Source organism: Mastacembelus armatus, chromosome 8 (genome assembly GCF_900324485.2).
Source record: "Mastacembelus armatus chromosome 8, fMasArm1.2, whole genome shotgun sequence".
NCBI classification, from domain to species: domain Eukaryota; kingdom Metazoa; phylum Chordata; class Actinopteri; order Synbranchiformes; family Mastacembelidae; genus Mastacembelus; species Mastacembelus armatus.
Window position 1 is genome coordinate 6,384,715 of NC_046640.1, and position 23,839 is coordinate 6,408,553.

The 23,839-nt window shown below is 39.5% G+C and overlaps 2 protein-coding genes across 11 annotated transcripts; both read left to right on the plus strand.

The window, feature by feature from the left end:
* Positions 1-170: 170 nt before the first annotated feature.
* Positions 171-18,038, plus strand: si:ch73-366l1.5 (FILIA-N KH-like domain-containing protein). 10 transcript variants are annotated; one of them, XM_026325901.2, is made up of 5 exons: positions 171-605; positions 9,782-10,259; positions 12,173-12,272; positions 14,647-14,831; positions 15,875-16,503. In XM_026325901.2, exons 1-4 carry the CDS (start codon positions 327-329, stop codon positions 14,813-14,815), a joined length of 1,026 nt encoding a protein of 341 aa, XP_026181686.1. In that variant the 5' UTR covers positions 171-326; the 3' UTR covers positions 14,816-14,831; positions 15,875-16,503. The 10 variants fall into 10 exon arrangements, with proteins under 10 accessions (XP_026181686.1, XP_026181687.1, XP_026181688.1 ...); XM_026325902.2 differs by having other exon boundaries at positions 172-605; positions 12,179-12,272; XM_026325907.2 differs by lacking the exon at positions 14,647-14,831 and adding an exon at positions 14,294-14,371 and having other exon boundaries at positions 173-605.
* A 989-nt stretch (positions 18,039-19,027) lies between these two features.
* On the plus strand, positions 19,028-23,372 carry st6galnac2 (ST6 (alpha-N-acetyl-neuraminyl-2,3-beta-galactosyl-1,3)-N-acetylgalactosaminide alpha-2,6-sialyltransferase 2). Its single transcript, XM_026325820.1, has 9 exons — positions 19,028-19,115; positions 20,251-20,341; positions 20,512-20,683; positions 21,338-21,491; positions 21,611-21,749; positions 21,824-21,927; positions 22,220-22,300; positions 22,401-22,503; positions 23,193-23,372. The coding sequence occupies exons 1-9, from the start codon at positions 19,066-19,068 to the stop codon at positions 23,370-23,372; spliced, it is 1,074 nt and encodes a 357-aa protein (XP_026181605.1). The 5' UTR covers positions 19,028-19,065.
* Positions 23,373-23,839: the final 467 nt, after the last annotated feature.

Below are 23,839 nucleotides of genomic sequence, written 5' to 3' on the forward strand. Positions count from 1 at the left end.
ACAGAAAATAATTTATAATTATTTTAATAACCATAACATTGCTGTTCCAGCTGCTCTGCTAAGTGAAAATCAAGCTATTTATTCTGGAGACCGTGTATGGCCTTTTAATTTGAAACCAATGCGGATGTGGTGTCACCCTGACTGTGTGGATCTTGTCAGCTGTTGAGTCCGGTCAGCTGCTGAGGTTAGATTGTGCTGAGGCGGGATGCAGCCCAGCTCAGTGCGTGTGTGACTGCAGTCTGGTTAACACGCATCGGTCTTTCTCTGGTCACACACTCCTGTAAAACACTCCAGCTTTGAAACTTTTCACTCACAGAAGCAGCAACATGGATCTGGACCCCACCGTCATCATCCCCGCCATCCTTTTCACCGTAGTTGCCATTTATTTCGCTTCATCGCTCCTCAGCAAGAAGCCCGAGGCATCCTCCTCCTCTCCATCCGGGAACAAGAAGACCAAAGTCGACTACGGAGACGACATCCCTCCGTCCAGAGATCTGGGGGAGCAGCTCCGACCCGAACCTGAAGCCTCCAAGCAGGCGGAACCCCCAGTGGAAGATATCGGAGCCGGGGAAAAGGTCCAGGACGACCAGAATTCACAAGTCAGGGTAAGATCAATAGATCTGATCATTAGATCGTTGTATGGAATATATAATAATCGTATGGATACCAAGATGCCACATGTTCACTTTGTTTTTCCAGCAGAAACCAACCATTTTCTAAAAATGTGTTCTTTTCTTTTACTCTACCAAAAATATAGGCTATTGAATTTACAGTGCAGTACAGTATAGTAATTAATCCGACCTGATCTGTAAACTTTAATAATTTAAACGCTATTAGTATCTTAGGCAGGTAATCAAACATTCAGTGAAGTTTGCTGCAGTGGGATAATCAGTTTTTAATTGGCTCATGGGTTGTTGTTTTTTTTTTTCATTTCAGGTCTAAAGGTTAGTTAATAATGTCAAATCCCTTTGATATTAGAAGTGTCCTCATGGAAGAAATGTGGAGTGTATGAGAAAAGACCTGTAACGATTACTCATAATTAGTCACTTAGTTAGTAAAATAATGTACCCAGGACCAAAAGGTGACATCTTTGTCTTACTGTCATCTAGGACGAGGAAAAACAGCAAATTGTCACATTTGAGAAGATGAAACCAGTGAAGAGGTTTTTTTTTTTTAAGTTTTATTTAAATTTTACCAAAGAGTCTTATGCTCCAGTTTTAATCATCTTTTACTGTCACGTGGATGTCTGCTGGCCTCAGTGTTTACATGCCAGTTGTCTTTTGCAACAGTTGATATTGCATGAATTCCTTTAGTTGTTGCATCAGCCTCCCATTCAGGGACGTTGCTCACAGATGGGACCAACTGGGAGACAAAGTGGGACAGTGGCTGCTGTTCATCCAGTCTGATTGATAAGACGAAAGCTGCTTGGTCACCGTGTTATCAGCTTAGCGTGCTGCTCCTCTGCCCTCCTGACAGTCAGCCCTGCTGCCCTTATCCTCCCGAAGCTTTAACTGGCCTCATGAGTCTCAGTATCTGAGAAGCTGGAGTCACAAAATGTTTAGCAGCTTCGTTTGCAAAATGATTAGGCCAGTGACCGGCTGATTATAAACAAAGCTGTTGATTCATTTTTTTTTTTTTTTTTGATTGATTAATTGAGTGTTTCAGATTTTAAAAATTGTTTTGCTACAATTGTGAGGAAGGCCTTAAGTTATTATCCACAAACTTTAGCCTTGTGTGGCATCATATTGTAAAGGCTAACCATTTATGCATTAACACATCTGACAACCCAGTAATGGCATTCCTAGACGTCCACATTTCCTAATTTGCAGTTTAGTTTTGGCCTTGGGTTTTTGTCTAACACCCAAATATGGTCACCATCTTTCTCCTCGTTCAGATGCTGATTACTGGATGTTAATTTGCTTGTGCACACTGTGTCGCACCTTTATGAAAATGTTCAACAGTTCTGAGGCACATGGAGTGAAGTCATCCACAGCTCAGTCCCTGTGCTGAAGTATTTCAATGCCTGCTGATGTTACTGTGATTATATAGTGGCATGCAAACCAAGTTGCACTGGAAGAAGGACAGACACTTCCCTCTATATGAGTTGGACTTTACCTCCTGTCCCACATGCAGCGGGGCTGATGTCTATATTTGGTGCCAAACACAGATCATATATTTACACGGAGTCTGATGGTGCAGGGCGAGGCTTAGGTGGGATGGATGCCTTCAGACCGGTTCCTGTGATGTGAACCTCTTTGCTCTATTTCTGCTGATTGAGACTGAGAGGGCTGATCACTGAGCACTGTGTTGGGCTGTACAGCTGTGGGGTCAGAGCCATGAGTATTTCCACCCACCGTCAAGTGACATTTCAAAATTTTCTATAATGTGCTATCGTAAGATGCTAAAACTAAGCCTCAGTCAGAAACCAAGCATGGAGTTATTAATGGTAAAGATACAAATACAGCCGTTATCTATGGGAAAGCATCAGGTGTCTGTGGAGGAAACAGGAAATACTTACACATGCTGGAGATTAAACTCCCAACCATGTATCAAGTGTGAGCAATTTTTAGTTTCAGCCTGCTGTTAATAGAGTCAGAGAAAATGCCTCTCGAGTCACAGGTGACTTTACAGTTCTTCAACATTTGTACTGGTGACTCAACTTGAAGAATTTATATCCATCCACATCTGTCACCGACACTGAATATGAAGAAATGAGTCTTTGTTTTCTTTGCTTCTGTGTTAAACTCAGTCAGTGAGGAAAATATCCTCTCAACAGACAGTTTAAACTCTTTAGTCACTGCCTCCTCTCCACTGATAATCTTATCCAACACACACAGTTTACTCCTCAGCCAGCTGCCTTACACAGCTGCCGCAGTGCATCATGGGATATTTTACAGTTTTCTTTGTCCACATAAAGGAGGGCTCTGTGTCTGTGACCCTGTAGAGCTGAAACACAGTGACTCTTGTTGCTTTGGCCTTTGTCTGTTATGACTGAAGCGGTGTGGGAGTCAGATAGTTGAATGGATCTTGTGTGAACTCACAGCATCAAAACTTAAACTGAATGCCAAGTCAGGCAATTCACACCGATAGCCTCCAGTAAGTAGAAGTCAGAGGAAAACGCTGATATTCTGTGTTTTTCATGCAGTGTTGTATCCTACTATTGTAAGCAGAATACATGTAGTGTCAAAGTCTGAGGTATCAGAGTCGTATTTGGTGTCCAGAAATATAAGAATGACATCACTGAGCAACACTGTATGTGTAGAGGCTTTTACAACCTAAAACACAACAGCTCATTTGTATGAATAGGATTTAGCTCTATGTTTGTCTGCTCTGTCAAGATAACCTGATCTAGAGTTCCTTTAGGAAGCATTTCATTTTACAGTCGTTTGTGGATTGACCTTAGAAACCCCTGGATACTAATAGAGTCCAGGCTAACATTATGTCCTGAGCTCAGTTTGTTTCCAGGATATTTACGCTGCAGCAACCACAGCCAGTGTCGGCCAAGATAAAGCTTTGACAAGATGGTCACAAAGTGACAACAAACATTAAACGGATCTGTAAGCTGAGCAGCGAGTGATATGTTTGAACATAAACACAAACCTAATTGTAGGGCTGCTTTTGTTGACATCTGTTGGAATTTTGGATGTTGTAGTTTTGAAGTGTAATGTTTTACGATGTTTTACGAGGAAAAACAAGAGTGGGCAAATAGTGGATTCATTCTTTAAACAACCTTTTAATATGTTAACACTCTAACAGTCCAGTAATAGATGACTTGAGTTTCCTAACTGCAGGCTCTAAGCCTTTCCTCCCTATGGTGATTTCAGTTGTTGGTTTTAGTTGGAGTACCTTGCTGTAGCAGCTTCCTGTTTACAGATTTATAACCCTGTGCTGCTCCACTGCAGTCAGTCAGCTCTCTGACATTTATGTCCTATGCTCTACCGTTTCTTCTCTAGAGTTAGAAACAGCATCTCCTCCACACAGCAGAAGCAAAGGACCTAAATAAACATGTCATATTTAATTGAATGAATCAAATGTTGTTTTTTTGTTATTCTAACAGATAAAGCATGTGAGTGCCTGGATGTGATCGACGACATAAAAAAATAGAGAAATCTTTTTGTGGCCAAACCCTTGTGCAAAAGGGCAAACTTCCTTAGATATACGGAGCTTTATTCAGGGATATGTGGTATTTCTTCTCCCTGCTCATTCTTTGAAAATTACAAACTGTATTACTCATGGCGTCGCAGCTCTCCATATATGGAAATGTGTGTTCACATCATGTGGGTTTGGAGAAGGAAAGAGCCAGCCAGTGTTAGAGCCAGCAGCTCTCTGTCCAGTACAAATGTGGGGTTAGATTGATTGTGCCTTGAAGAATGTGAAATTTATCGACAATTGCAGTCACTTCAAGAGAAATGAAGTGGTTAACATTTGTAAATTTAAATCCCACTACACATTTTGTTATTTGAAATCATTCTTAATGCAGCTCAGTGGACCTGTGACCCTGGTTAGGAATAAGGGGGTATAGATAATGGATGGATGGAAATCATTCTTAGTTTTTCATAGAAACATCTTCCAGTTTATTCATCATAATGCTCAGATGTTAATCCCAAAATTTATTGTACTTCCCTAAATTTGTTACAGTGCACCTAAAATTGGTTATATACATTTCCATAGGACTTCCAACCTTTGTTTTTTGTTAGAATCAGAAATGTTTATTATACTTTAGTATATTTAATTTCCATATTTTTTGTTATACACTAGATTCTGAACATTTTCTATTTAATTTTTAAAATTGTAATAGTGTCCCTGAAAATGTGCCAATCCTATAGGGTAATTTTTGTTATCCCCCACAAGTTTATTGTCATTGTTTTTTAATTTTTTATTATAGTTGCCCAAAATAGATTTTGAATCATTTTAAGACTTGTCATAGCTCCCCCTTAATATCTCCTGGCACTGACACAAATCAGTCAGATTTCTTGTAGCTGGCAGCATTAAGTCTGAGTCATCCAGTGGGTGAGGTCTATGTGGCATTCACCGACCTCTCAACTTTTTGGGTTTTATCAGATTGTAAACAGCAGAGAGCTCTTTTCTCATTGGACATCCTCTGTTGTCTGACACACCTCTGCTGGTATTTCCCCCTGGCACGGCCCTGTTCCTGCCTGGCCTGGTCTGGCCTGGATCACTATACCTCGGCTTTATAGAGCTGCTGGCAGGACATCAAATCAATAAAACATGGCTTTGTATCACATCTTCTAATCTCATTGGTGTTCTGTGATGATTTCAGAGAGGTTGGCATTCTCAACACCAACACCACTACTACCACACCCTCTCCCAGCTCCTGCCTCTAACACTCCAAAGAGGCATTTTTCTGCTCTTTTTTTGGCCTTGCTGCGCTGCACAGAGTAGTCAACAAAGGAATGTGCAGTGACAGACCGAAGCAGTGTCTCCTCTTAAAGGCTCACAGTCGTTTTTATATCCGTCCCTTTTCACATTGTTTACAGTGTTTAGGTCATTTTGCATCTCTAGATGTTTTAGGTGTTTCTGGTAGTTCTGCATTGTTTAGCGTCTGTGGCTTGTTTGAGGACGTCTTGCATTGTTGTTTTGAGTCTTTGATTATTTAGAGTGTTCTGTGGTTTTATTTAGTCTTTTCTTGTTGGTGTTTTACGTCTCTGTAGAAACTGAAACATCACTGTCCCTGCCCTATCATTTACAACTACAGTAGGTTTTCATAGCCCTGTAACAACCAAATATTCTAATTTACGATGTGTGGTTTTATACAAATGTGTGATATTGATACATATTTTTCTTAAATTGGATAGACACGTCTGATTTGATTTGTTTTATACCCTGTTATAACTTGGGCTCTTTCCATAAACACCAATTGTGATGAGAGGCAGTGCAGAATAGTCAGACGTCTTAAGGTGGAATTGAAAACGAATTTTTGATTCTCACACTACGTTTTGGAAATAGCTCCAAGAATCAGGTGTTTAATATTTAAGCCCTTAATATTTCAGTTTGTGAAAGGACAATGGGAAAAGATAAATACACCTGCTTTTGCATTATATGTTGTAACAAACAGTTTGAGACAGATTGACTTTGAAATAAACATTGTCCATGATTCCACCTGGTGCCTGCCTCTGCATCGCTGTGCAGCAGAAAGTCCTGCAGACGTGTCCCTGGGGGCCAGCAGGTTCAGACAGCAGAGTGGAAGTGTCTGTTTTATAAATGGAGGCAGTGTCAGAGCGCTGAAGTGGAGAGAAGGCAGAGAACAGAGGCAACAATGAGTCTGTATTCACACATACAGGACAGAGATAGAAGCTTCCTGCTACAGCAGCAGTCTGCTCCAGCACAGATGCCCCAGATCCGCCTGTGGGTATTTCACCAAGTTTCTCGCCTCCACCTAGTTCATGTGACAGAGCAGAGGAAAAAATATGAAGATTGTAACCTCATGCACTGTAATAAAACTGAAATCTGCTGCTCTCTGGCCTCAGGCTCTTTACCAACTGTGGCTCTTTCCTCTTTTGCATTTGTTCAGATAGTTTGCTGAATTCCCCACATGCCTGGAGATCTACTGCCCTTCATCAGGACCCCATTACAGAGCTAGAATGGCTTTTCCGAAGGTAGCATCCCTGGCATCCCTATAAGCTTATAAATATCATGTTTGTTGATATTTGTGACTTTGGCGAAAATTACATTTCATGACCAAGTCATGCAGAAAAGCAGGAGATTGCAAACAGTGCCAGTATCATTTGTTTTTCATTCTGTCCACAAATTCATTTCCATTATTTTTTTCTAATGCTGCTTAATTGATTCATTCCCCAAAACAGAAATAATTGCAGAAACAGCTGCAACTGCCTGAAAGGACAACAGTGCAGGAGATGATCTCATGTAGGACTCACTCACCCAACAAACATCTTTGCCCAATTTAGGACAGCACTAGAAGCTTGGCCTGGGTTTGAGCTAAGAATACAGTTTATCTTCCTGCTGACTCATCAAATGATTTAATGACTCTGCTTTTAGCATCATGACTCTAAACACTTTGTTTCCCCAAGTTGCCTCTTGGAGCAGAGATTATTGTGGTGTTTCATAGCTCAGGAATTCAGAGGCAGAGGATGGGACTAGTGTTTCCAGTTAAATGGATGCCATTCCAGTTTGAGGGTGTGAGGGAGTTTTGCTCTGGGATTCATAGACCAGGCAGGCAGCAAACAGCCCGGCAGTAGTTTAATAACATCAGAGCTGATGCATTTCATGGTTTGACCGTCCTCTGATGCTACCAGTTGTCACTATAGTGAGTCATCAGTAACTACATTGTGTTGTCTGTTTGGCTCAAGGCTGATTTTGACTCACATGGACCAGACAGGGACACTGCATTGTCTTTTTTGAAATCATCTTCGGTTCCTGCACCCTTCCTCCCATATTAAATAAACATTCTAACTTTTGAGAGATCAAAATCCAAAAATCTTCAATTCACTGTAAGACAATAAAATGCAAGAAATTCTCATATTTGAGATGTTGGAACCAAGTAATGTAACAATCGTTTATTAAAAAGAGCTAAGTGACTAATCAACTCAAATGACTATAGACCACTGGGAAGTAAGCACTTGGTAAATATGAAATCATTTAGTTTAGTTCAAATTTAGACTTAACCATTCATATAAATATTTCAGCTGACCTTCCAGAAATCCAGCTACTTGGCTTTAAATGATTTGGTGTTTGACATGCACATGAAAGAATGAATTACATCCTTTTACTTTTCCCTCATTAAAGACTATCCAGCCATAAGTGCAACCTAAATCTGTGATTCAGGCCTCACTGTAGACATACCAAGGGTGATGGAGAAAGCAGATCTGATTTCGATCTGTGCAAACTCTGCAGTTCACAAAAGACAAAGACAAGTGCATCTATAGGGACAAGCAGGGAGGTCGGTCATTGAAAAGACAGGTAGCAATGTGTGTGAGTGTGTTGTCAGGTGGCACAGAAGGGACAGGTTGGCGGACGCTGAAGTGGAGTTGATCTGTCCTGGTGTCAGCAGCAGGCAGTGGCTGATCGTCAACTAGGAGCTGTATTTGACAGTAGTCATCCACAGAGCTGATAATCTATTCAGAGGTCAGCAGTCCAGGCTGTCAGCATGTATATAAATACATTACCCATCCATCCATCCATTATCTATACCTGCTTATTCCTAATTAGGGTCACAGGGATCTGCTGGAGCTTTAAATACATTATCATATTAGTATTTATAAAAAGTTATGTATGATTTCATCATAGGCAGTTTGACTGATGTTGATGAGTTTGACAGTTTGTTATCCCTTTGATCAATACTGTGATCTTCCTTTGCATGGGTATTTAGTATTTGGACTAAAATATAACTTTGTATAACCAAGGGCTCATATTGAATAAAAATCTCAGGTCTATCCTGGCTAAGACAGCAGCATCACAGAGAACATAAAACATCAAAATATATAACACACATAGAGCCAGAAACAAGACTCAGAGAATGACAGCAAAAAAAAAAAAAAACATATTACAGAAGCAGTACCTCAGAAATAGAAATCAGATTGACATTCAGTCAAGTACAAAAACCAGTACCTAAGGTGGCCAACAAGGGCAAATGCACTGCAATGGCCGAACGCTGCAAACATGGAATTGATTCAAATACCAAGCACACATGCAAAAATGGAAAAACTGCATCAGCCAAATGCTGCAAATATAGAAACGCTGCAAATACCAGGAACACATGCCATGCTGTCATGTTTTACAATATTATAAAAGGCCAGTATTGTAAAAGATGACAGCCAAGTGTTAAAAAAGATACCGAAAATGTACCTTTTTTATGTGACCTCTCTAAAAATTAGCCAAACTTTGTTGATATCCCTCAGTCCAGGGTCTCCCTAGAGGCTTGGCCCCCCTAGAGGCTGGCGCACTTCCATGAATATGGAGCATTTCTCTCTTGCATGTGTTCTTGGTATTTGCAGCGTTTCTGTTTTTGCATGTGTTCTTGGTATTTGCAGCGTTTCTGTTTTTGCATGTGTTCTTGGTATTTGCAGCGTTTCTGTTTTTGCATGTGTTCTTGGTATTGGCAGCATTTGGTTGTTGTGGCGCATTTACCCTTGTTGGCCACCGTAAGTAGCAGCACCAAAACACTTACCAGTAGAGATTATACCAGTTGCAACACAAGATCTTACTGCAGTGCCAGAAACTTGTGGTGTTTTTTCACTGTAAAGAGTACATATTCAATCAATCTGTATTTGAAGAAATGTTTGTCTTTCAAAGCTTAAGAAAATATAAAACCCTGTTCAGTATAGCTCCTGCATTTATTTCTAAACCTTGGCACAGTTTGACCCTATAAGACAAGGCCCTGAAAATGACTAATAAGATATGTGATATGCATACATTACTGGCAATATTATTTTATAACATGTAATTGTATTTACAATATGTTTATTGACTTCATAATATATAGATGTTTTGATAAGTCTTTAAAACTCATGGATCACACACACACAACCCATTTATAGTTTTCCAGCGTAGAAATGTTTATTTTCAGGTAGATCAATTTTTAATGCGTGAAATATTGTTCTTTAAAATCACAAGATAATTTTACCAATAATAACAACCTGGTGCAGGTCTGTTGGCAAACACGTCTAGACGAGGCATGTTATTAACAACAAGCTGATAAAACAACCCACACATAAAAAAAACTTTTCTGTTCTGCAGTTACTATTTGGCAATTTATATTTATATCTCTCCAAATTAACTGTTTTTGAACCCTTTGTCTTTTCAGGATGTGCCAGATCCAGTATCAGCACCTGAATCTGTCCCAGAACCAATAAAGGTGCCTGAACCTGCTGTAAAACCAGTAAAAATACCAGAACCCATCCCAGAACCAGTAAAAGCCCACGCACCAGTCAAACCACAAGAACCAGTGGAAGTACCAGAGACTGTACCAGAAGCAGTTGCAGCACAAGAAGTAACTGCAGTACCAGAACGTCTTCCAGAGCCGGAACCTGTACCAGAGACCGTATCAGTTCTGGAAACTCTTCCAGAAACATCTGCATTCCGAGAACCTGGTGCAGCACCAGATGCAGAGCCAGTGGTTGAGTCTGAACCAGCTTCCAAAGAGGTCCCACAGCCTGTGGAGGAGTCTTTACCTGAGCTGATCCCTGGTTTCACACAAGACATCTTGCCTACCACTGAATATGTTGCAGAGACATCACTGGAGTCTGAAACAGAACCTGAACCAGAAATAGTCCTGAACAATGGTAAGACTGCTATGTGGACAGCATGCTGTTACTTTATCCAAACCTGTTTTGCACCCCATTCTCTGATTCTCTGGTCATATTTAAGGTTTTAGTCTTACTGTTATTGGACCAAAGTTGGAGTAAGAGCAAAGTTGACCATAATGCAGTGGAAACTGCAGTTGACCATGGAACCCTGGAAGGGACTTCTTAGTAGTCTTAAACTGTTTAAATCCTTTTTGCAGGAAAGGGACTAATAGGTACTTAGGGCCTTTCATTGTGGAACTTTCTAGAGACCCTTAAGTTCTTAGATTGTTTTTTTTTTTTTTTTTTTTTTTTAGGCCAAACTAACCACAATTTCACAAAAATAACAATGATTTAAAGCTGCAACAATCTCTTAAACAGTCAATTTACAGAAAATGCATCTGTAACTATTTTGATAATCAACTACAGAATATATTTTAAACCAAAAAGCCTGTTTCAAATTATGATATGAATATGAGTATTGATTAAATAACTGAATTTCCTTTGGTTGTTAACTGTTGATGTTACAAAAGAAGAAATTTGAATGCATCACCTTAAGGTCTGCATCTTTGACAATATTTGGATTTAAGAGAAAATGATCAAACAGATAAGGCAGCACAGTGGATGAGTGGTTAGCACTGTTGCCTCACAGCAAGAAGCCATCAGGGACCTTTCTGTGTGGAGTTTGCATGTTCTCCCTGTGCTTGTGTGGGTTTTCTCCAGGTACTCTGGTTTCCTCCCACAGTCCAAAAACATGTATGTCATGTTGATTGGTGACTCTAAATTGCCCATAGGAGTGAGTGTGAGTGTGTGAGGTTGTTTGTCTCTATGTGGCCCTGTGATGGACTGGTGACCTGTCCAGGGTGGACCCCTGCCTTTCACCCAAAGAGAGCTGGGATAGGCTCCAGCTGATCCCTGTGACCCTGGTTAAGGACTAAGTGGGTATAGATGATGGATGGATGATCAACTAAATAATTGAGAGAATAATCAAATAGTTGTTATTTGCAGGTTTAAAAGGGTTGAAGAAATGTTCCCCAAAATACCATTCTATAAAACATTTATCTCAGGGCCGACCTAGTTGATTTTCTACAAATCTCAACAGCCACATGATGACAAGTTTTTACGGTCTTTTTCTTCAGTGTCCGCTATTGGCAGGACTGTAATTACGGTGCATGTACAGTACATGCACACAGTGGACAGTGGATCAGTTGCCGTGCATAAAGTTGGAGCAGGCATCTGCCGTACGAGGATGATGCCTAATCTTGAACGGATGGTAAAACACTTGGCTGCCTGGAACAACTGTCGCTGTTCAAAGTGACAATCTGCTTTATGTTCCTCCAACTTGCGGAGGAACCGGTTTGTCTGTGTGTGTGCATGCATGCGTGCGAGGGTGCTGTATAACCCTTTTGTTTCAATTGCTTACAATAATTATAACAGTAATAATTTAATCAATAATATATCCCAACCATCAAAATCTTCCTTGTGTCCTGACTACACTGGCTTTGAGCATCACTTTCCATACCCATGGAAATGTTTTATCATACATGAAGTAAAACAACAACACTTTTGCATATCGTAATGTCAAAATATATTCTACATAAACATCTGTAAGAGTAAAATACAGTTTGCTATTACTTTAGGATATGTTATGGTAATATAAAGGGTCTGATTATAAAAATGTAAATGGACTTATGACAAGAAAATGAGTGGATGGTGTGGGATCCTTTTTATATGCATTTTTATTATATTCAGAATTGAACAGTTCAATTTGGGATTGTGCTGTCTCTCACCTAATCAACTGGCATTAGATTTATGATGCAAGAGTCTGTGATCTGCACACTCACATCCTGATAGATACTTTGGTGATAGTCAATAACATGAACTCTTTTTTTGCTGTTTCCTTTGTGTTTCATATGTAGCTGCAGCTGAAGATGAAGTGAAGTTCACTCCAGGAATGAAACAGAGCAAGTTTGAGACGTTGATGACAAAGGAGGAGATCGAGGAGGAGCAGAGGTCGGTTTAAATTTGCACTCTTCAACCCCTTACTGTGTCCAGCTTTACCTATCTGTGTTTGAGGGCGATGATCAAACCATGGCATGTTATTAGATATTTCCTATGCATGCAATACAAAAAAGCATTGCTTATTTTCTGCCATTTTACCCTCTTTTGTTTAATTTCATCCTTGCATGAAAAGAAAAGCAAGCTAGTCAGCAAGGTGGATGGGCTTCTGCTCTGTGCACTTCATAAACTTCATAATGTGCTGTTCAGGAGACATTTCTGATTATGTATCAGACGATTTTTATAGTTTCATTTCTCTAACATTTTAATTTTTTCAAAGCTCACATTCACAGCTGTGTGGTTTTACCTTCAGTCAAACGTAGGGAAATAAATACAACCTGCTGTCTGGTTGGAAGAACCCTGCAATGGAGACAGTGTTTCTATATAATCTATCTCTGACATTTACTGTTGTTTATCAGCATGACTACAGACATGTAGCTTTGTATTATTCCTGTCATTAACATGCCTTTGATCCTGCTCATGGGGGACAGTAATAGAGGAGAGTAATAGTGGGGACAATAATGTCTTGTAGCTGCAGTATATTCTGGTTTATTGAAGGAGCTGCAGATTTTTAAATTAGTGTCTGTGCCTCTTTGGTGACATATTTCTTCCTGTGTAAAATGTCAGGTCAGTTTGGTTCTGAACTCAGAGGCTCCACTGTTTTTACCAGATTTGACGTCTCTGTGGATCTCCATAGACATTCATTTTTCATCAACACATCCTGAGGATATTTACTAGAATTGAATAGAGTGACGTGTTATATAATCTGCTGTTACATATGGTCCCTGTCTGTTAGAGAGCTGGTGATGAGAGTCCGAGGCCTGAAGGTGCACAGTGTTTTGTATCTGTGTGGAAAGAGACAGGGAGAGTCAGGGAGCAATCTACACATGGAAGGTTTTACAGTTCTGGTCTTGGTATTTGTCTTTTTTGTCAACATGGGGAGTGAACGTCTGCAGCTTTCTGATTGGACCCAGAAGCTCTTAAAATGTTTCTGCGGCTTGGCAGTGCCGCCTCACTGTTTCCATTGAGAATGTTTGGAGCAACAGAGGAGAGAGTGGAGAGCTCAATTTCTTCCCCTTCACATTTTTTTTTTCCTGAGTTGTGTCCCTGGGCTTCATGATTTCACAGATGTCCAGCAGAGGGACGGAGTCTGATGCTGAACTCCATCCAACTTCCTCATTCCATCTCCTCTCACTAAGTTTCTATAAACTCTGTCCTCACCTCATGTAGCCGACGCCCCTGCACCCCCCCCCCCCCCCCCCCTCCCCCAAACAGGCTGGTTTTTGCCTTTCAGTCCCACACACAGTATGATTTATTTAGTCCCGCCCACTAGTGCCCTTGCACATGGCTGGGTATCGAACCTTAAAACTTAAATACAGACTGAAATGTGTAGAGAACAGAATAGGAGGCAAATGAAATAAATACAAACAATGGCTTTGTACAATTGTTATATAATGTCAATATAATGTCTGTCTATATAAGACCCAGTAATCACCTCTAAGTCTGTTATTGTATTAGATGAGAACTGCTTCCCTGCCAGTCAGAGGTGTTTAAGCTGGACTAACAGTGAGGATGTCATCAGAAAAGACAGAAACTGAAAATATCAACAGAAAAATAAGGCTTAAAAAAATCTCATCTTCTGGAACATTGAGGTTTAAGGAGCTACTCATATTCCTTAAATTAAGGTTAACTGTTAAAATAGTTACATTTTGGTTTCAGTGCCAGACTTCAGTTGACGAATCAGCAATGTCATATTTTCACCATACCCAGCCCCCCCCCCCCTACTTTAACTTATCCATCTGTCTTGTCCCATCTCCCTGATTCCAGCTTTGCTGGAACATCCAAGCATGACCCTGTTCTTTTTTGGACAATTTACATTTTCTGCCCTAAGACTCTGTGGATACATGGCGTTGTTTGTGTCTCTGCTCTGTGTGAGCGAGCAGAGTGTCTCACTGCCTCCACCTTTATCTTTTCAGGATAGAGCTTACATCAGATTTTACCTCTCTATAATCAACCTCAGCAGACACACACTGTGTTGGGAAGGAGATGGTAAGGTGATGTTTCTATTTAATATAACCTCTCCTGCACCCAATTACACCCAAACCTTCAGCTGCCCGTTTAAATCAACTCCTTTAAATACAGCAATAAAATTTACTGGCACAGAAAGTACAGGCGTGATGAAACTGACAGTAATAACTGATTAATCAATAATCACTCGATCCCTGCTGATAAACTACCTGTCTTCCCTCTGACTTGCTACTGTATGTTACACTCCGGTGCTCCAGATGGTGGATGGTCTCAGATATCAGGTTATCCTCTTATTTTTCAGCTCATGTCAACAGAAAACACACCAAAGCAACATGTCCTCAGTCCCTCGCAGCAGAAATCAGTTCACACACAGAGAGGACAAAGGAGGTCTGAGATGGGTCATGTGTCCTAAAAGACATCTGTACAGGAAACACAAAAGATCCTATAGGAGACTTCACCAGGAAACATAAAGGAGACATTCTCCATGTCAGTACTGATGGAAACCTGCATATAGATGAATCACGAGGAGAATGATATTAGTTTTCTAGACATTATGTTGACTGTGTGAAAGAGGATATTTAAACCTTAATAGTGAGACTTGCCTGTAAGGTGCTCCTACCTGCAGAAAAACAGAAGTCATTTGTATTACAGTTTATTTCAGCTGGAACTGCAGAGTCAGGTCTGGTACACTGATGTTTATACTGTGCAGGAATTTATAGACAACATCTATTTTTTCATGTCTTAGATGTTTAAATGGATTGATTTCTAGTTTTGTTTATTAATATTAGCATATAATAGATTATTAAAAGCAAAGTTTAGTTTAAACTACAAACCTTCTTGTACATGAGCTCCATCTACAGGACGAATATAGTTATTACACGTGGAAAACACCCTCTAATTATTCCCTCATAAAACCTCTGCTTAAGTTGTATTCAGGCTGGGGAATGTGGGACATAGTACCCTGTACTAACCAGCTGCATAAGTCAAACGACCCGGTGATTTTAATACACCAGCAGCTTTCTGCTTCTGTCTCGTGCTGCTGTGCCTCTGGTGGTGGTTTACTGTCACTGTAGGCTGAGCATTCGCTTTGTTTAGTTCATTTATTCCAGTGCTGGTCACATGTTCAAGCTTCTGTCCAGCTTTGCTTCTCACCTGCTAACTCTGCATGCTGCCTACTAACACCACAGCTACGTTACCGGTGAGTGCTGTCACTCTTTCATGAAATACAGCAGGTTGTCTTTTAGGTTTATACAAGTTTTACTTCCTTACCTGTGAATAAGCAGTAACAGCTGAAGACGTCTGCTTTGTGAAGCTATATAACAATAATGTAGCTGCAAAAACTACCATAGACTTGATGAAAAGGCACAAGTCAGAACATTTTTAATTTATTTTTATTATTATATAGGCAGATGTGCCTGATTCCTTAAAGCTGTGTGGTGTTGCTAACAAAATAAGAAATATATATATATATTTCTTTTCAATTATTAAATCTCCAAAACAAATTTCTTTATCTTTTTTTCTTCTTTCAGAGCGCCCGAATGATCCAGACAAGATTTCAAACACCCCTCAGCTTCTTTTACCTCCTTTATTTTGCCACAGCTGATTTGACAGCGAGGAGCACTGAAGAACGCACCTGAAACAAAGATCGGAACTTCAGCTGTGTAGCTTTTAAGAAATTCAAGTCCTGCTCGTCTTTATTTTAGTTGACGTCTCTGGGAGGGGTGGCAGAGCTGCTTGTAAAAAGCAAACATCTTTACACCAAAGTGCCTCCAGGAATCTGCGTTTCTACCTGCCTGCTTTTATTTTGAAGATGGAGAGATTTTATATGTTGAACACTGAAAAGTACAAGAGCTGCATTAAGAGGGATTGTGTGTTGTTACTGTCGTAGAACGTGAAGAGGATTGTGTGACATTTTTGTTGATTAAAACTGACTAAAACTATACTATTATCTATATCTAAATGTAGTTCAGCTTGTCTGCACATTTCAAACAGTAGCCTAACCAAGTGTCTCCTGGTTTCTCTCTGCTGTGTATCCTAAAAGTCGACCTAAAGCCACGGACGTAAATGTCTTCAGGCCTCAGTTCTCAGCCATCTTTGGAGTGTGAGTTCCTCTGAGTGTGGTTTTAATGTTGACATGAAATAAATGTTTGAAACCCTCCAGATGTTGTTGTTATTGTTTCCAGCAATACATTCTAAAGGATTTGTGAAATCAGGGTTATTCAAAAAAAAATCTGATATTTGTGTTTTCTCATCATACATTTTTTATTTTTCTTACACAGTGCAATAGTGTATTTTTATTATTTTGCATTTTTACATGCCAGTTTTCCTTCATCCATTTCCCAACTGATTTCATGTACTTTTATTCATCTATATATACACACAGAATGAATTCTTGGAACTGTGGCTTTAGGAAACACAAATGATTAAAAAAAATACATTTTCTGGAACTAAGATGGAAATATCTGATGTTAGATTCAGTTTGGTGAAGCCTTCAGTATGTATATATTATAAAAGAGTTCCTTCTCTAGAGAGATTTGATCATTTTCAGACACTTTCCAATCAGAAACCATCAGCTTTGAGAATGTGATTTGACAGTCGCCAGATTTTTCAAAGACTTTTAAAGAACAGAATAATGTTTGTAGTGTCCACGAAAGTAAGTGGGTGAGTTGACTTATCTCTTGTTGATTGGCTGATCAGTCACAGTGGGGTTTATTAATGAGCTAAAAGAGATCAGTCCTATAGAGAAAGCTGTGCTTCTTTTTTCTTTTTTTCAGAGTAAAATGAATCTAAAGGTTGGGTGTTTTTGTGTGACAACAGGGTGATCTGAAATAATGACTCATAGCAACAAGGTGTCAGCTGTGTGTGTTTATTTCTGGTCCTGTTCACTACACATCCACACGTCATGTCACACACATCAGTATGTGGAAGCTGTGTGCAGCCGTATGCTGCAGCTCATGAACACATGCACTGCTGCTGTCATGTTTCTAGACCAAAGCTTCTAAGCTGCTACATATTACATGTTTGAAGTTAGAGCGAGTCTCCATAAAATCAATGTAAGTCTATGTTAAGTCCCCACAAGGTATAACTATAAGTCTGTGTGTGTATGTGTGTGTGTGCGCGTGCATGTGTGTGTGTGCATGTCAATTGACTTCCCAGGGTGCAACAGGAGCAGCTGGCGGCCATCTACCGGCTCTTGAGGGGGAACAAGGAGGCGTTACCATAAAACAATAAGAAGAAAGAAAACCAGGAGGCTGTGAGATATAAGGTGAATCCCAATTCCCTTATGTTTTCATTCCTCTGTTGACCTGGAGGTTGTAATGACAAATTACGTCCCAAAACACTTTTTTCTGCTCTGCGGAGCGAGGAGCAGACGAGGAAAGGATACCCTTGCTTCTTTTCATTGCATCCTACGTGGGCGGCTCTAAGATGCATGGAAAAGACACAAGCTTCTGATGATGTCACACAAGTGGGGGCCTGCAGCGGCTTCTGTTAAGATACTGTCCTGTCTAGACTGTATGGTTCACTAAAGCATAATGAACAAAACTGAACAGCTTGTGCATCCTTGGTTATAGCTCCTCTAGATAGTCTCCTCACGCCCCAGAGCAGAAATAAGAGTTTTGGAACATCCTTCATCATTGGTGGATGAGGATCGAAAACCCTAAAACAATGAAAGAAGGGATTTGGGATTCATGTACTGACCAGGGCGCTGTCCTCCTCTGAGGGTGTGAAGCTAAACTCTGTAACTGAAATATTTTATTTTTTGTCTTGTGGACTATGTTCACTTGGGAAGAACTGATACAATGAACTCACTTATTAGTAGTTCAGATCAGTAATTAGTAATACTCAGATCTTTTACTTAAGTAAATAAAATGACTTTATTAACAGTACATGAAAAATATTAGCATTAAAATATACACAGCACCAAATGGAATACAGGTTACTTTTTGCATTTCTAATATCATTTCACATTAAATGAATGCATTATTAGTAAATATTGCATCTTTGTCTTTTTCACTAAGCTTTTTGACAACTTGTGTTTGTGCTGATCCACACATTGGAAAGTGATGTGCAAAATAAGAGCCCCATTATGGCGATGCTTGTCACATCCTGGATTTGTGTTTAGAATAAGCTTAAGGAGCCATCTAATACACATTAAAGCGAATCTCTTAGGGATACAGTTTTAGGGATTTGTATAAAAATAAAAATAAAAAAGTGTGACAACCAAGCCCTTTCCCTCCCAAGGTGCTTGAATCAAGCGTATGTTTATACTGTTTATTTGCATCACTGGAGTGTTGGCTGTACCTTGTGACTGATTTGTGTATAGTCAAATGTTACAGGATCAGAAAAAATACAATATTCAAACAGCGGTCAGTGAAACTGCAAACAAAAAAAACGGGGTCCTTGTTCTCCATGTAGTAACGTCGATGACGTCACGCAGGTGTGATTCATTTGGCCTAATGCTCCTCACCTGCGCGTGAAAGGCGATTGGTTCCAGGATCATGGTGATTAAGAAAAAAAAAAAAACATACATAAAAAGTCCGTGTGATCAAAAGCGAGCAGTTGTTTGGATGTTTGGATTTTATCCGCGTCACTTCACCTGAACCCACCTGACAGGGGAAATGGAAACAACAGAGGTTTGAAGTGATTAAAGCTCATGACGGGAATAATGCGATCGCCCTACCTGAAACGAGTTTTCTTCCTATTGGGAATCTCCACATTGATGATCTGTACCATGTTGTACAGACAGTACAGCAACCAGAGCTCTGACGGGTAGGTGGGCTCACATGGCGCTCTAGGATCAGGGTCAATAACCTGTGTGATTGGAAAAGGCTGCTGGTCAGTCAGTTTCTTGTAGGCTTTAAGACAAGTGATGTGAAACTGGGAGGTAAATGCACTTTATTTAACATCATTTAAAATAGCCCAGTCGGTATTGTCCTTCAGGCTAAATCCAACTTATTTGCGTAAGTTTTTTTTTAGCAGGTGTGTTTTACAAACAGGAGTTGACGGATATAGTTCACATTAAAACAGGGACAGGAGTACAAATGATGATAATACACTGTAATTATAGCAGGTGTCCATAAGTTCAATACACTAGAAATGAAGAATTAAAATCACCTTATATTATAAGTTCTATTTTATATGACAATATATCATCGGGCTCCACTGTATTATCACATGATGCAGTATTTTATTGACAGACACAGCAGATGGTGTGATGTTAGTATTTCACTTAAATATAATCTTAAAATTCATGTACAACCTAGGATGTGAGCCCACTTTGCTACCAATATATGATGTGGTCTAGCCTGTGGGCTACTATTTGCCGTTACCAATCACACCAGTATGGTCTTACATCCTTGGCAAAGTTAAACTATTTACAAATTGGTTTCTTCTCACTTACATTTATTTCTTGCTGTATTTTAACATTATGTACTGTGGAGGGGGAAAAATGGAGCTAGATCAAAAAATGGACCAGGCATTACTCATTTAGAGCACTGACATTTATTTTTGCATTAAAAACTTTTGCTTGATTTTTTTTTTTTTTTTTTTTTTTTTCTTGCTTACATTTAAATAGAAAATAAAAATGAGGGATCCATATGAGAAATTTTGTATGTTATGTGTTTACGTTTTGAAAAATGACTGTTGACCACTATATACTGATATGTTTTTAAAAGTCATGGTTGTGAGTGCTCTAAAGTTTATCAGCATCGACCCAGAAAGTGGTGTATGTGTTGGGCTGTCTGTCAAGGGTGTAGCCTGCCTCTCGCCTAATGTCCAGCCTGTTGAGCAGCAGCAGCAAATGATGGATGGATGGATGGATGGATGGATGGATGGATGGATGGAGTGAGTGAGTTGGGCTGAAGTAACGATAAATCAAGTTGTGGATGTCTGTCTGTGATGTCAGTGAACCGTCAGCAGGTGGCAGTGTTGATACTCAAAAGGAAGATCAGTTCACCTGGAGAAACATTTCAACACCTCAAGAAAAAGCAGAGACAGTAAGTTCTTATTGTTTGTTTTTAGCTTGAGGTGCAGCTGCTTCACCTCATCCATACTCATAATACTAACTCTTCTCTGCTGTCGTCTCATAGTCATACTCTTACTTGTTTACTTAATTTAATACAAAACTTTTTCTATGCTGTTTTAAGTCTGTGTGTTGGGTCTGCAGATGGAAGCTCCATGTTCTCTGAGGAAGGCAGTGAGAAATGACTCCATGCTGAAGATGAAGTTTAACTTCTCGGTGCCTGTCCTTCAGTGGGCAGGAAGTTTCTCCAAACCTGCCTGGGAACAGTTGAAGTCCTATGCACCTCCATACGGGTGGCAGGGACTTCCTGTTAACGGTACTCTTACATAGATAGCTGAGTAGTCCAGATCATGCTCAAAAGATCATTTAACTTTTTATTTTTGTTTTAATTCCTCAGTTACATTTAAAAAAAAAAAAAAAAAAAAGTACTACTGTTTTCAGAGCAGCAAATCCATAAACCAAAGCCTGCAAAGTAAAACTTAACAGTTAGCCGGACAACCTATATAACTACTCACTGCTGTAATATTGATCACCACACAGATGCCAGTCTTAGCATATCTGAGCACCTACATATGTTTATTCACATTAAGTGCCTATATTGGCTTGTACACAATGCTTCATGTTTACAGGTTTTGTGTAAACATTTAAAATTCGACTGCACATTTACAGATTTGTGCACATTTACCGAGGCGGCTACAAATTTGTGAATATATTCAACTTTCACCATTTTTTTTTTTTTTTTTTTTTTAAGTCCACAAGCAAGGTGAACATACAGGATACAATTGGACAACCCTTCCATACAGATGTGCAAACTATATATTATATTACATATTCAATAATACCTCCCTACAAACAGATTCCATGAGGTGATTTTATTCTTTCCACAGTAACAGACATTTCTGATACCTATTTAAGCATGGGTTTTTTTCGTTTTTTTTTTTTTTCCCCCAATCTGTTGCTCTTTCTCTAGTTGTCCACTCCGCCCTCTCCCTCCTCAGCAGCTCTCATCTCTTTGAGCATGACTTACCTGACAGATGTGTTCGATGTGCTGTGGTGGGAAATGGAGGCATCCTCCGAGGATCTAAACAGGGGAAGAACATTGACAGTCATGACTTTGTCTTCAGGTGAGACAAAACACAGCTAACGCTGTTGTTTTTTTAAAAAAAAACTCTTTATTAAAGTTATTAATGCATATTATATTATATTCAGGGGGAGGAATGTCCTGTATTTCTTTGGTCTTCAGGGTGAATGGAGCAGTGATCAGAGGTTTTGAAGATGATGTTGGGATGAAGACTTCATTCTATGGCTTCACCACTAACACCATGAAGAACGCCCTGAACATGTACAGAGCAGACGGCTTCACTAAGATTCCTCAGAGCCCGGTAAGGGAAAAACTAAAACAAACCTGAGCCCCCACAGGTTATTTCTGTGTTGTAATCTTGTTCTTCTTCTGCAGGACACAAAATACATCTTCATCCCATCACACCTCAGGGATTATGTGATGATTGCAGCTGCTGTTTGGGGCCAGACTGTCCTCTCAGGCAACGACAAGGGGGACAAGTGAGCTGTTTCAGTTCTTTAATTCTGGGAGCTTAATCAGAATTGAATAACTACTAATAGACACCTTGTAGTCACAATGCTTAAACCTTGAATAGGTATGTGTCCTTAAAAATACTTAGGAGCTTGATCAGGGAAAAAATGGTGTATTCTTTACTTTCTATCCTGTAACTGCATTTTTGGCCTGTAGATGGCACAGAAACCCCTGGAGATTAAGCAGGTGTCCAATTAGTAGTTGTAGTAGGCCTATTTGTATAAGTCCTGTTGTATTTATATTTTATATCTCACCCAACAGTCCCTGGAAGTATTTTGGCAATAAACCATCTAAGAGCTTCAAGATTCTCCATCCAGATTTTATTTCCTACATAACACACAGGTGAAAGACCAGCCGAGGAGAGTTCTCAGAGTATAAGACGAGATGCTGTGGACAGAAGGACAAAAAGGCTGAGTTTTGTTTTTACATTTATATTTTGCAGCTTTCTTCAGTCTCCTCTTCTGACCAATATCAAAACCCGTCACCTGTACATGCCTAGCACAGGTGCTCACATGCTGCTGACCGCCTTACACACCTGTGACCAGGTAACACACACACTTATTTTTATAAACAAATAACTTGGATTTAAAATAATCAATGGTAGTGCTATACAAACTAATTAAAATGGCTCAACTGAAGTACAATGGCAAAACCATGTTTTTCAATAAATGTACAAGTAATAATTATAATAATGTTTAACAGTATAAACCTCACAGAAGCATTTTTTTGTCTGTACTTACCATTAATACTTTCTGGTTATGCATAATTTCACTTAAGTTGGTGTTTGTTTTTTTTGTTTTTTTGCTTTGTTTTTTAATGCAGAACTTGTACTTGTGGGGTATTTTACAATGTAGTATTAGTACTTTTAATTAAATAAATGACCTAAATACTTGCTTCACTGCTGAATATAAGTCAAAAACATGTTTGTGGTCACTTGAAACAGTAAGAGGACACATAAATATATTTTTACACTAAATGCCACACTACTTCAAAAATAGAACTCTAGCTATTAATATTTAGATTGTGTGAAACTGTTAATAACAAATAATCTCTTATCAGACTTTCTTCAGCTCTCACATAGGAACATCTGCCTAACAAATCCAGTATCTTAACAGGCTCAATATAATTCATTTTCACTGATAGAATGATAGATGCATGAGAGACTTGGTGTAGGACATGATCAGATGGCCAATGAATGACTGACGGACTTCCTGTTTGTCCCACTATCCTGTAGGTTTCGGCTTACGGCTTCATCACCAGGAACTATGCAGCGTTCTCTGATCATTACTATGACTCCATCAAGAAGCCTCTGGTGTTTTATGTCAACCATGACCTGAAGTTGGAAAGCCAGCTGTGGGAGATGCTGCACCTGCGGAGGGTCATAAAGTTGTACCAGAGGGAGGGAGGCAGCTGACAGCAGAGGGAGGTGATAAACTAGACAAACTTTTTTTTTTTTTTTTTTTTTTGGGGTCTGTCTAGAATTTTGATTATGTGAAGGTGCAAAAAGAAGCTATTTAAGTTGTTTAAATGTATATATTTATTTGTATTAACACTGAATCAAATGTCTTTGTATAATTTAAAAGGAGCCTGCATTTCTGCAGCTCTCCTGGGCCTTTTAGCCTCTTTTAGCTTTTGGCTCCTGGTTTAGATTTTCAGCACATTTCTGTCAGGTGTTTTGTGAGAAAAGCTCTAAAAAGCCACTGTTCACCATCTGTTCAGCAGCAGACAGACACAGTTGCAGACGGAGTGGAGCATTTAGCAGCTAGAGAGCCAGATCTTTTCCTCAGGAGTTGAAGACAAAAAAAAAAGTCTAATTCTGATAAATTGCAGCACAAGGATAAATATGATGTGACAGTTACATTTAAGTAAAATGCCTTCTCT

Bases quoted from the DNA above. Each gene is read 5' to 3' on its own strand.
- si:ch73-366l1.5 (XM_026325901.2), top strand. From the start codon at position 327: ATGGATCTGGACCCCACCGTCATCATCCCCGCCATCCTTTTCACCGTA. The intron at 606-9,781 runs GTAAGATCAATA...TTGTCTTTTCAG, and splicing joins ACCAGAATTCACAAGTCAGG to GATGTGCCAGATCCAGTATC. The intron at 12,273-14,646 runs GTCGGTTTAAAT...CTTATTTTTCAG, and splicing joins GAGATCGAGGAGGAGCAGAG to CTCATGTCAACAGAAAACAC.
- st6galnac2 (XM_026325820.1), top strand. From the start codon at position 19,066: ATGATCTGTACCATGTTGTACAGACAGTACAGCAACCAGAGCTCTGAC. The intron at 20,342-20,511 runs GTAAGTTCTTAT...TTGGGTCTGCAG, and splicing joins CTCAAGAAAAAGCAGAGACA to ATGGAAGCTCCATGTTCTCT. The intron at 21,928-22,219 runs GTGAGCTGTTTC...CTCACCCAACAG, and splicing joins GGCAACGACAAGGGGGACAA to TCCCTGGAAGTATTTTGGCA.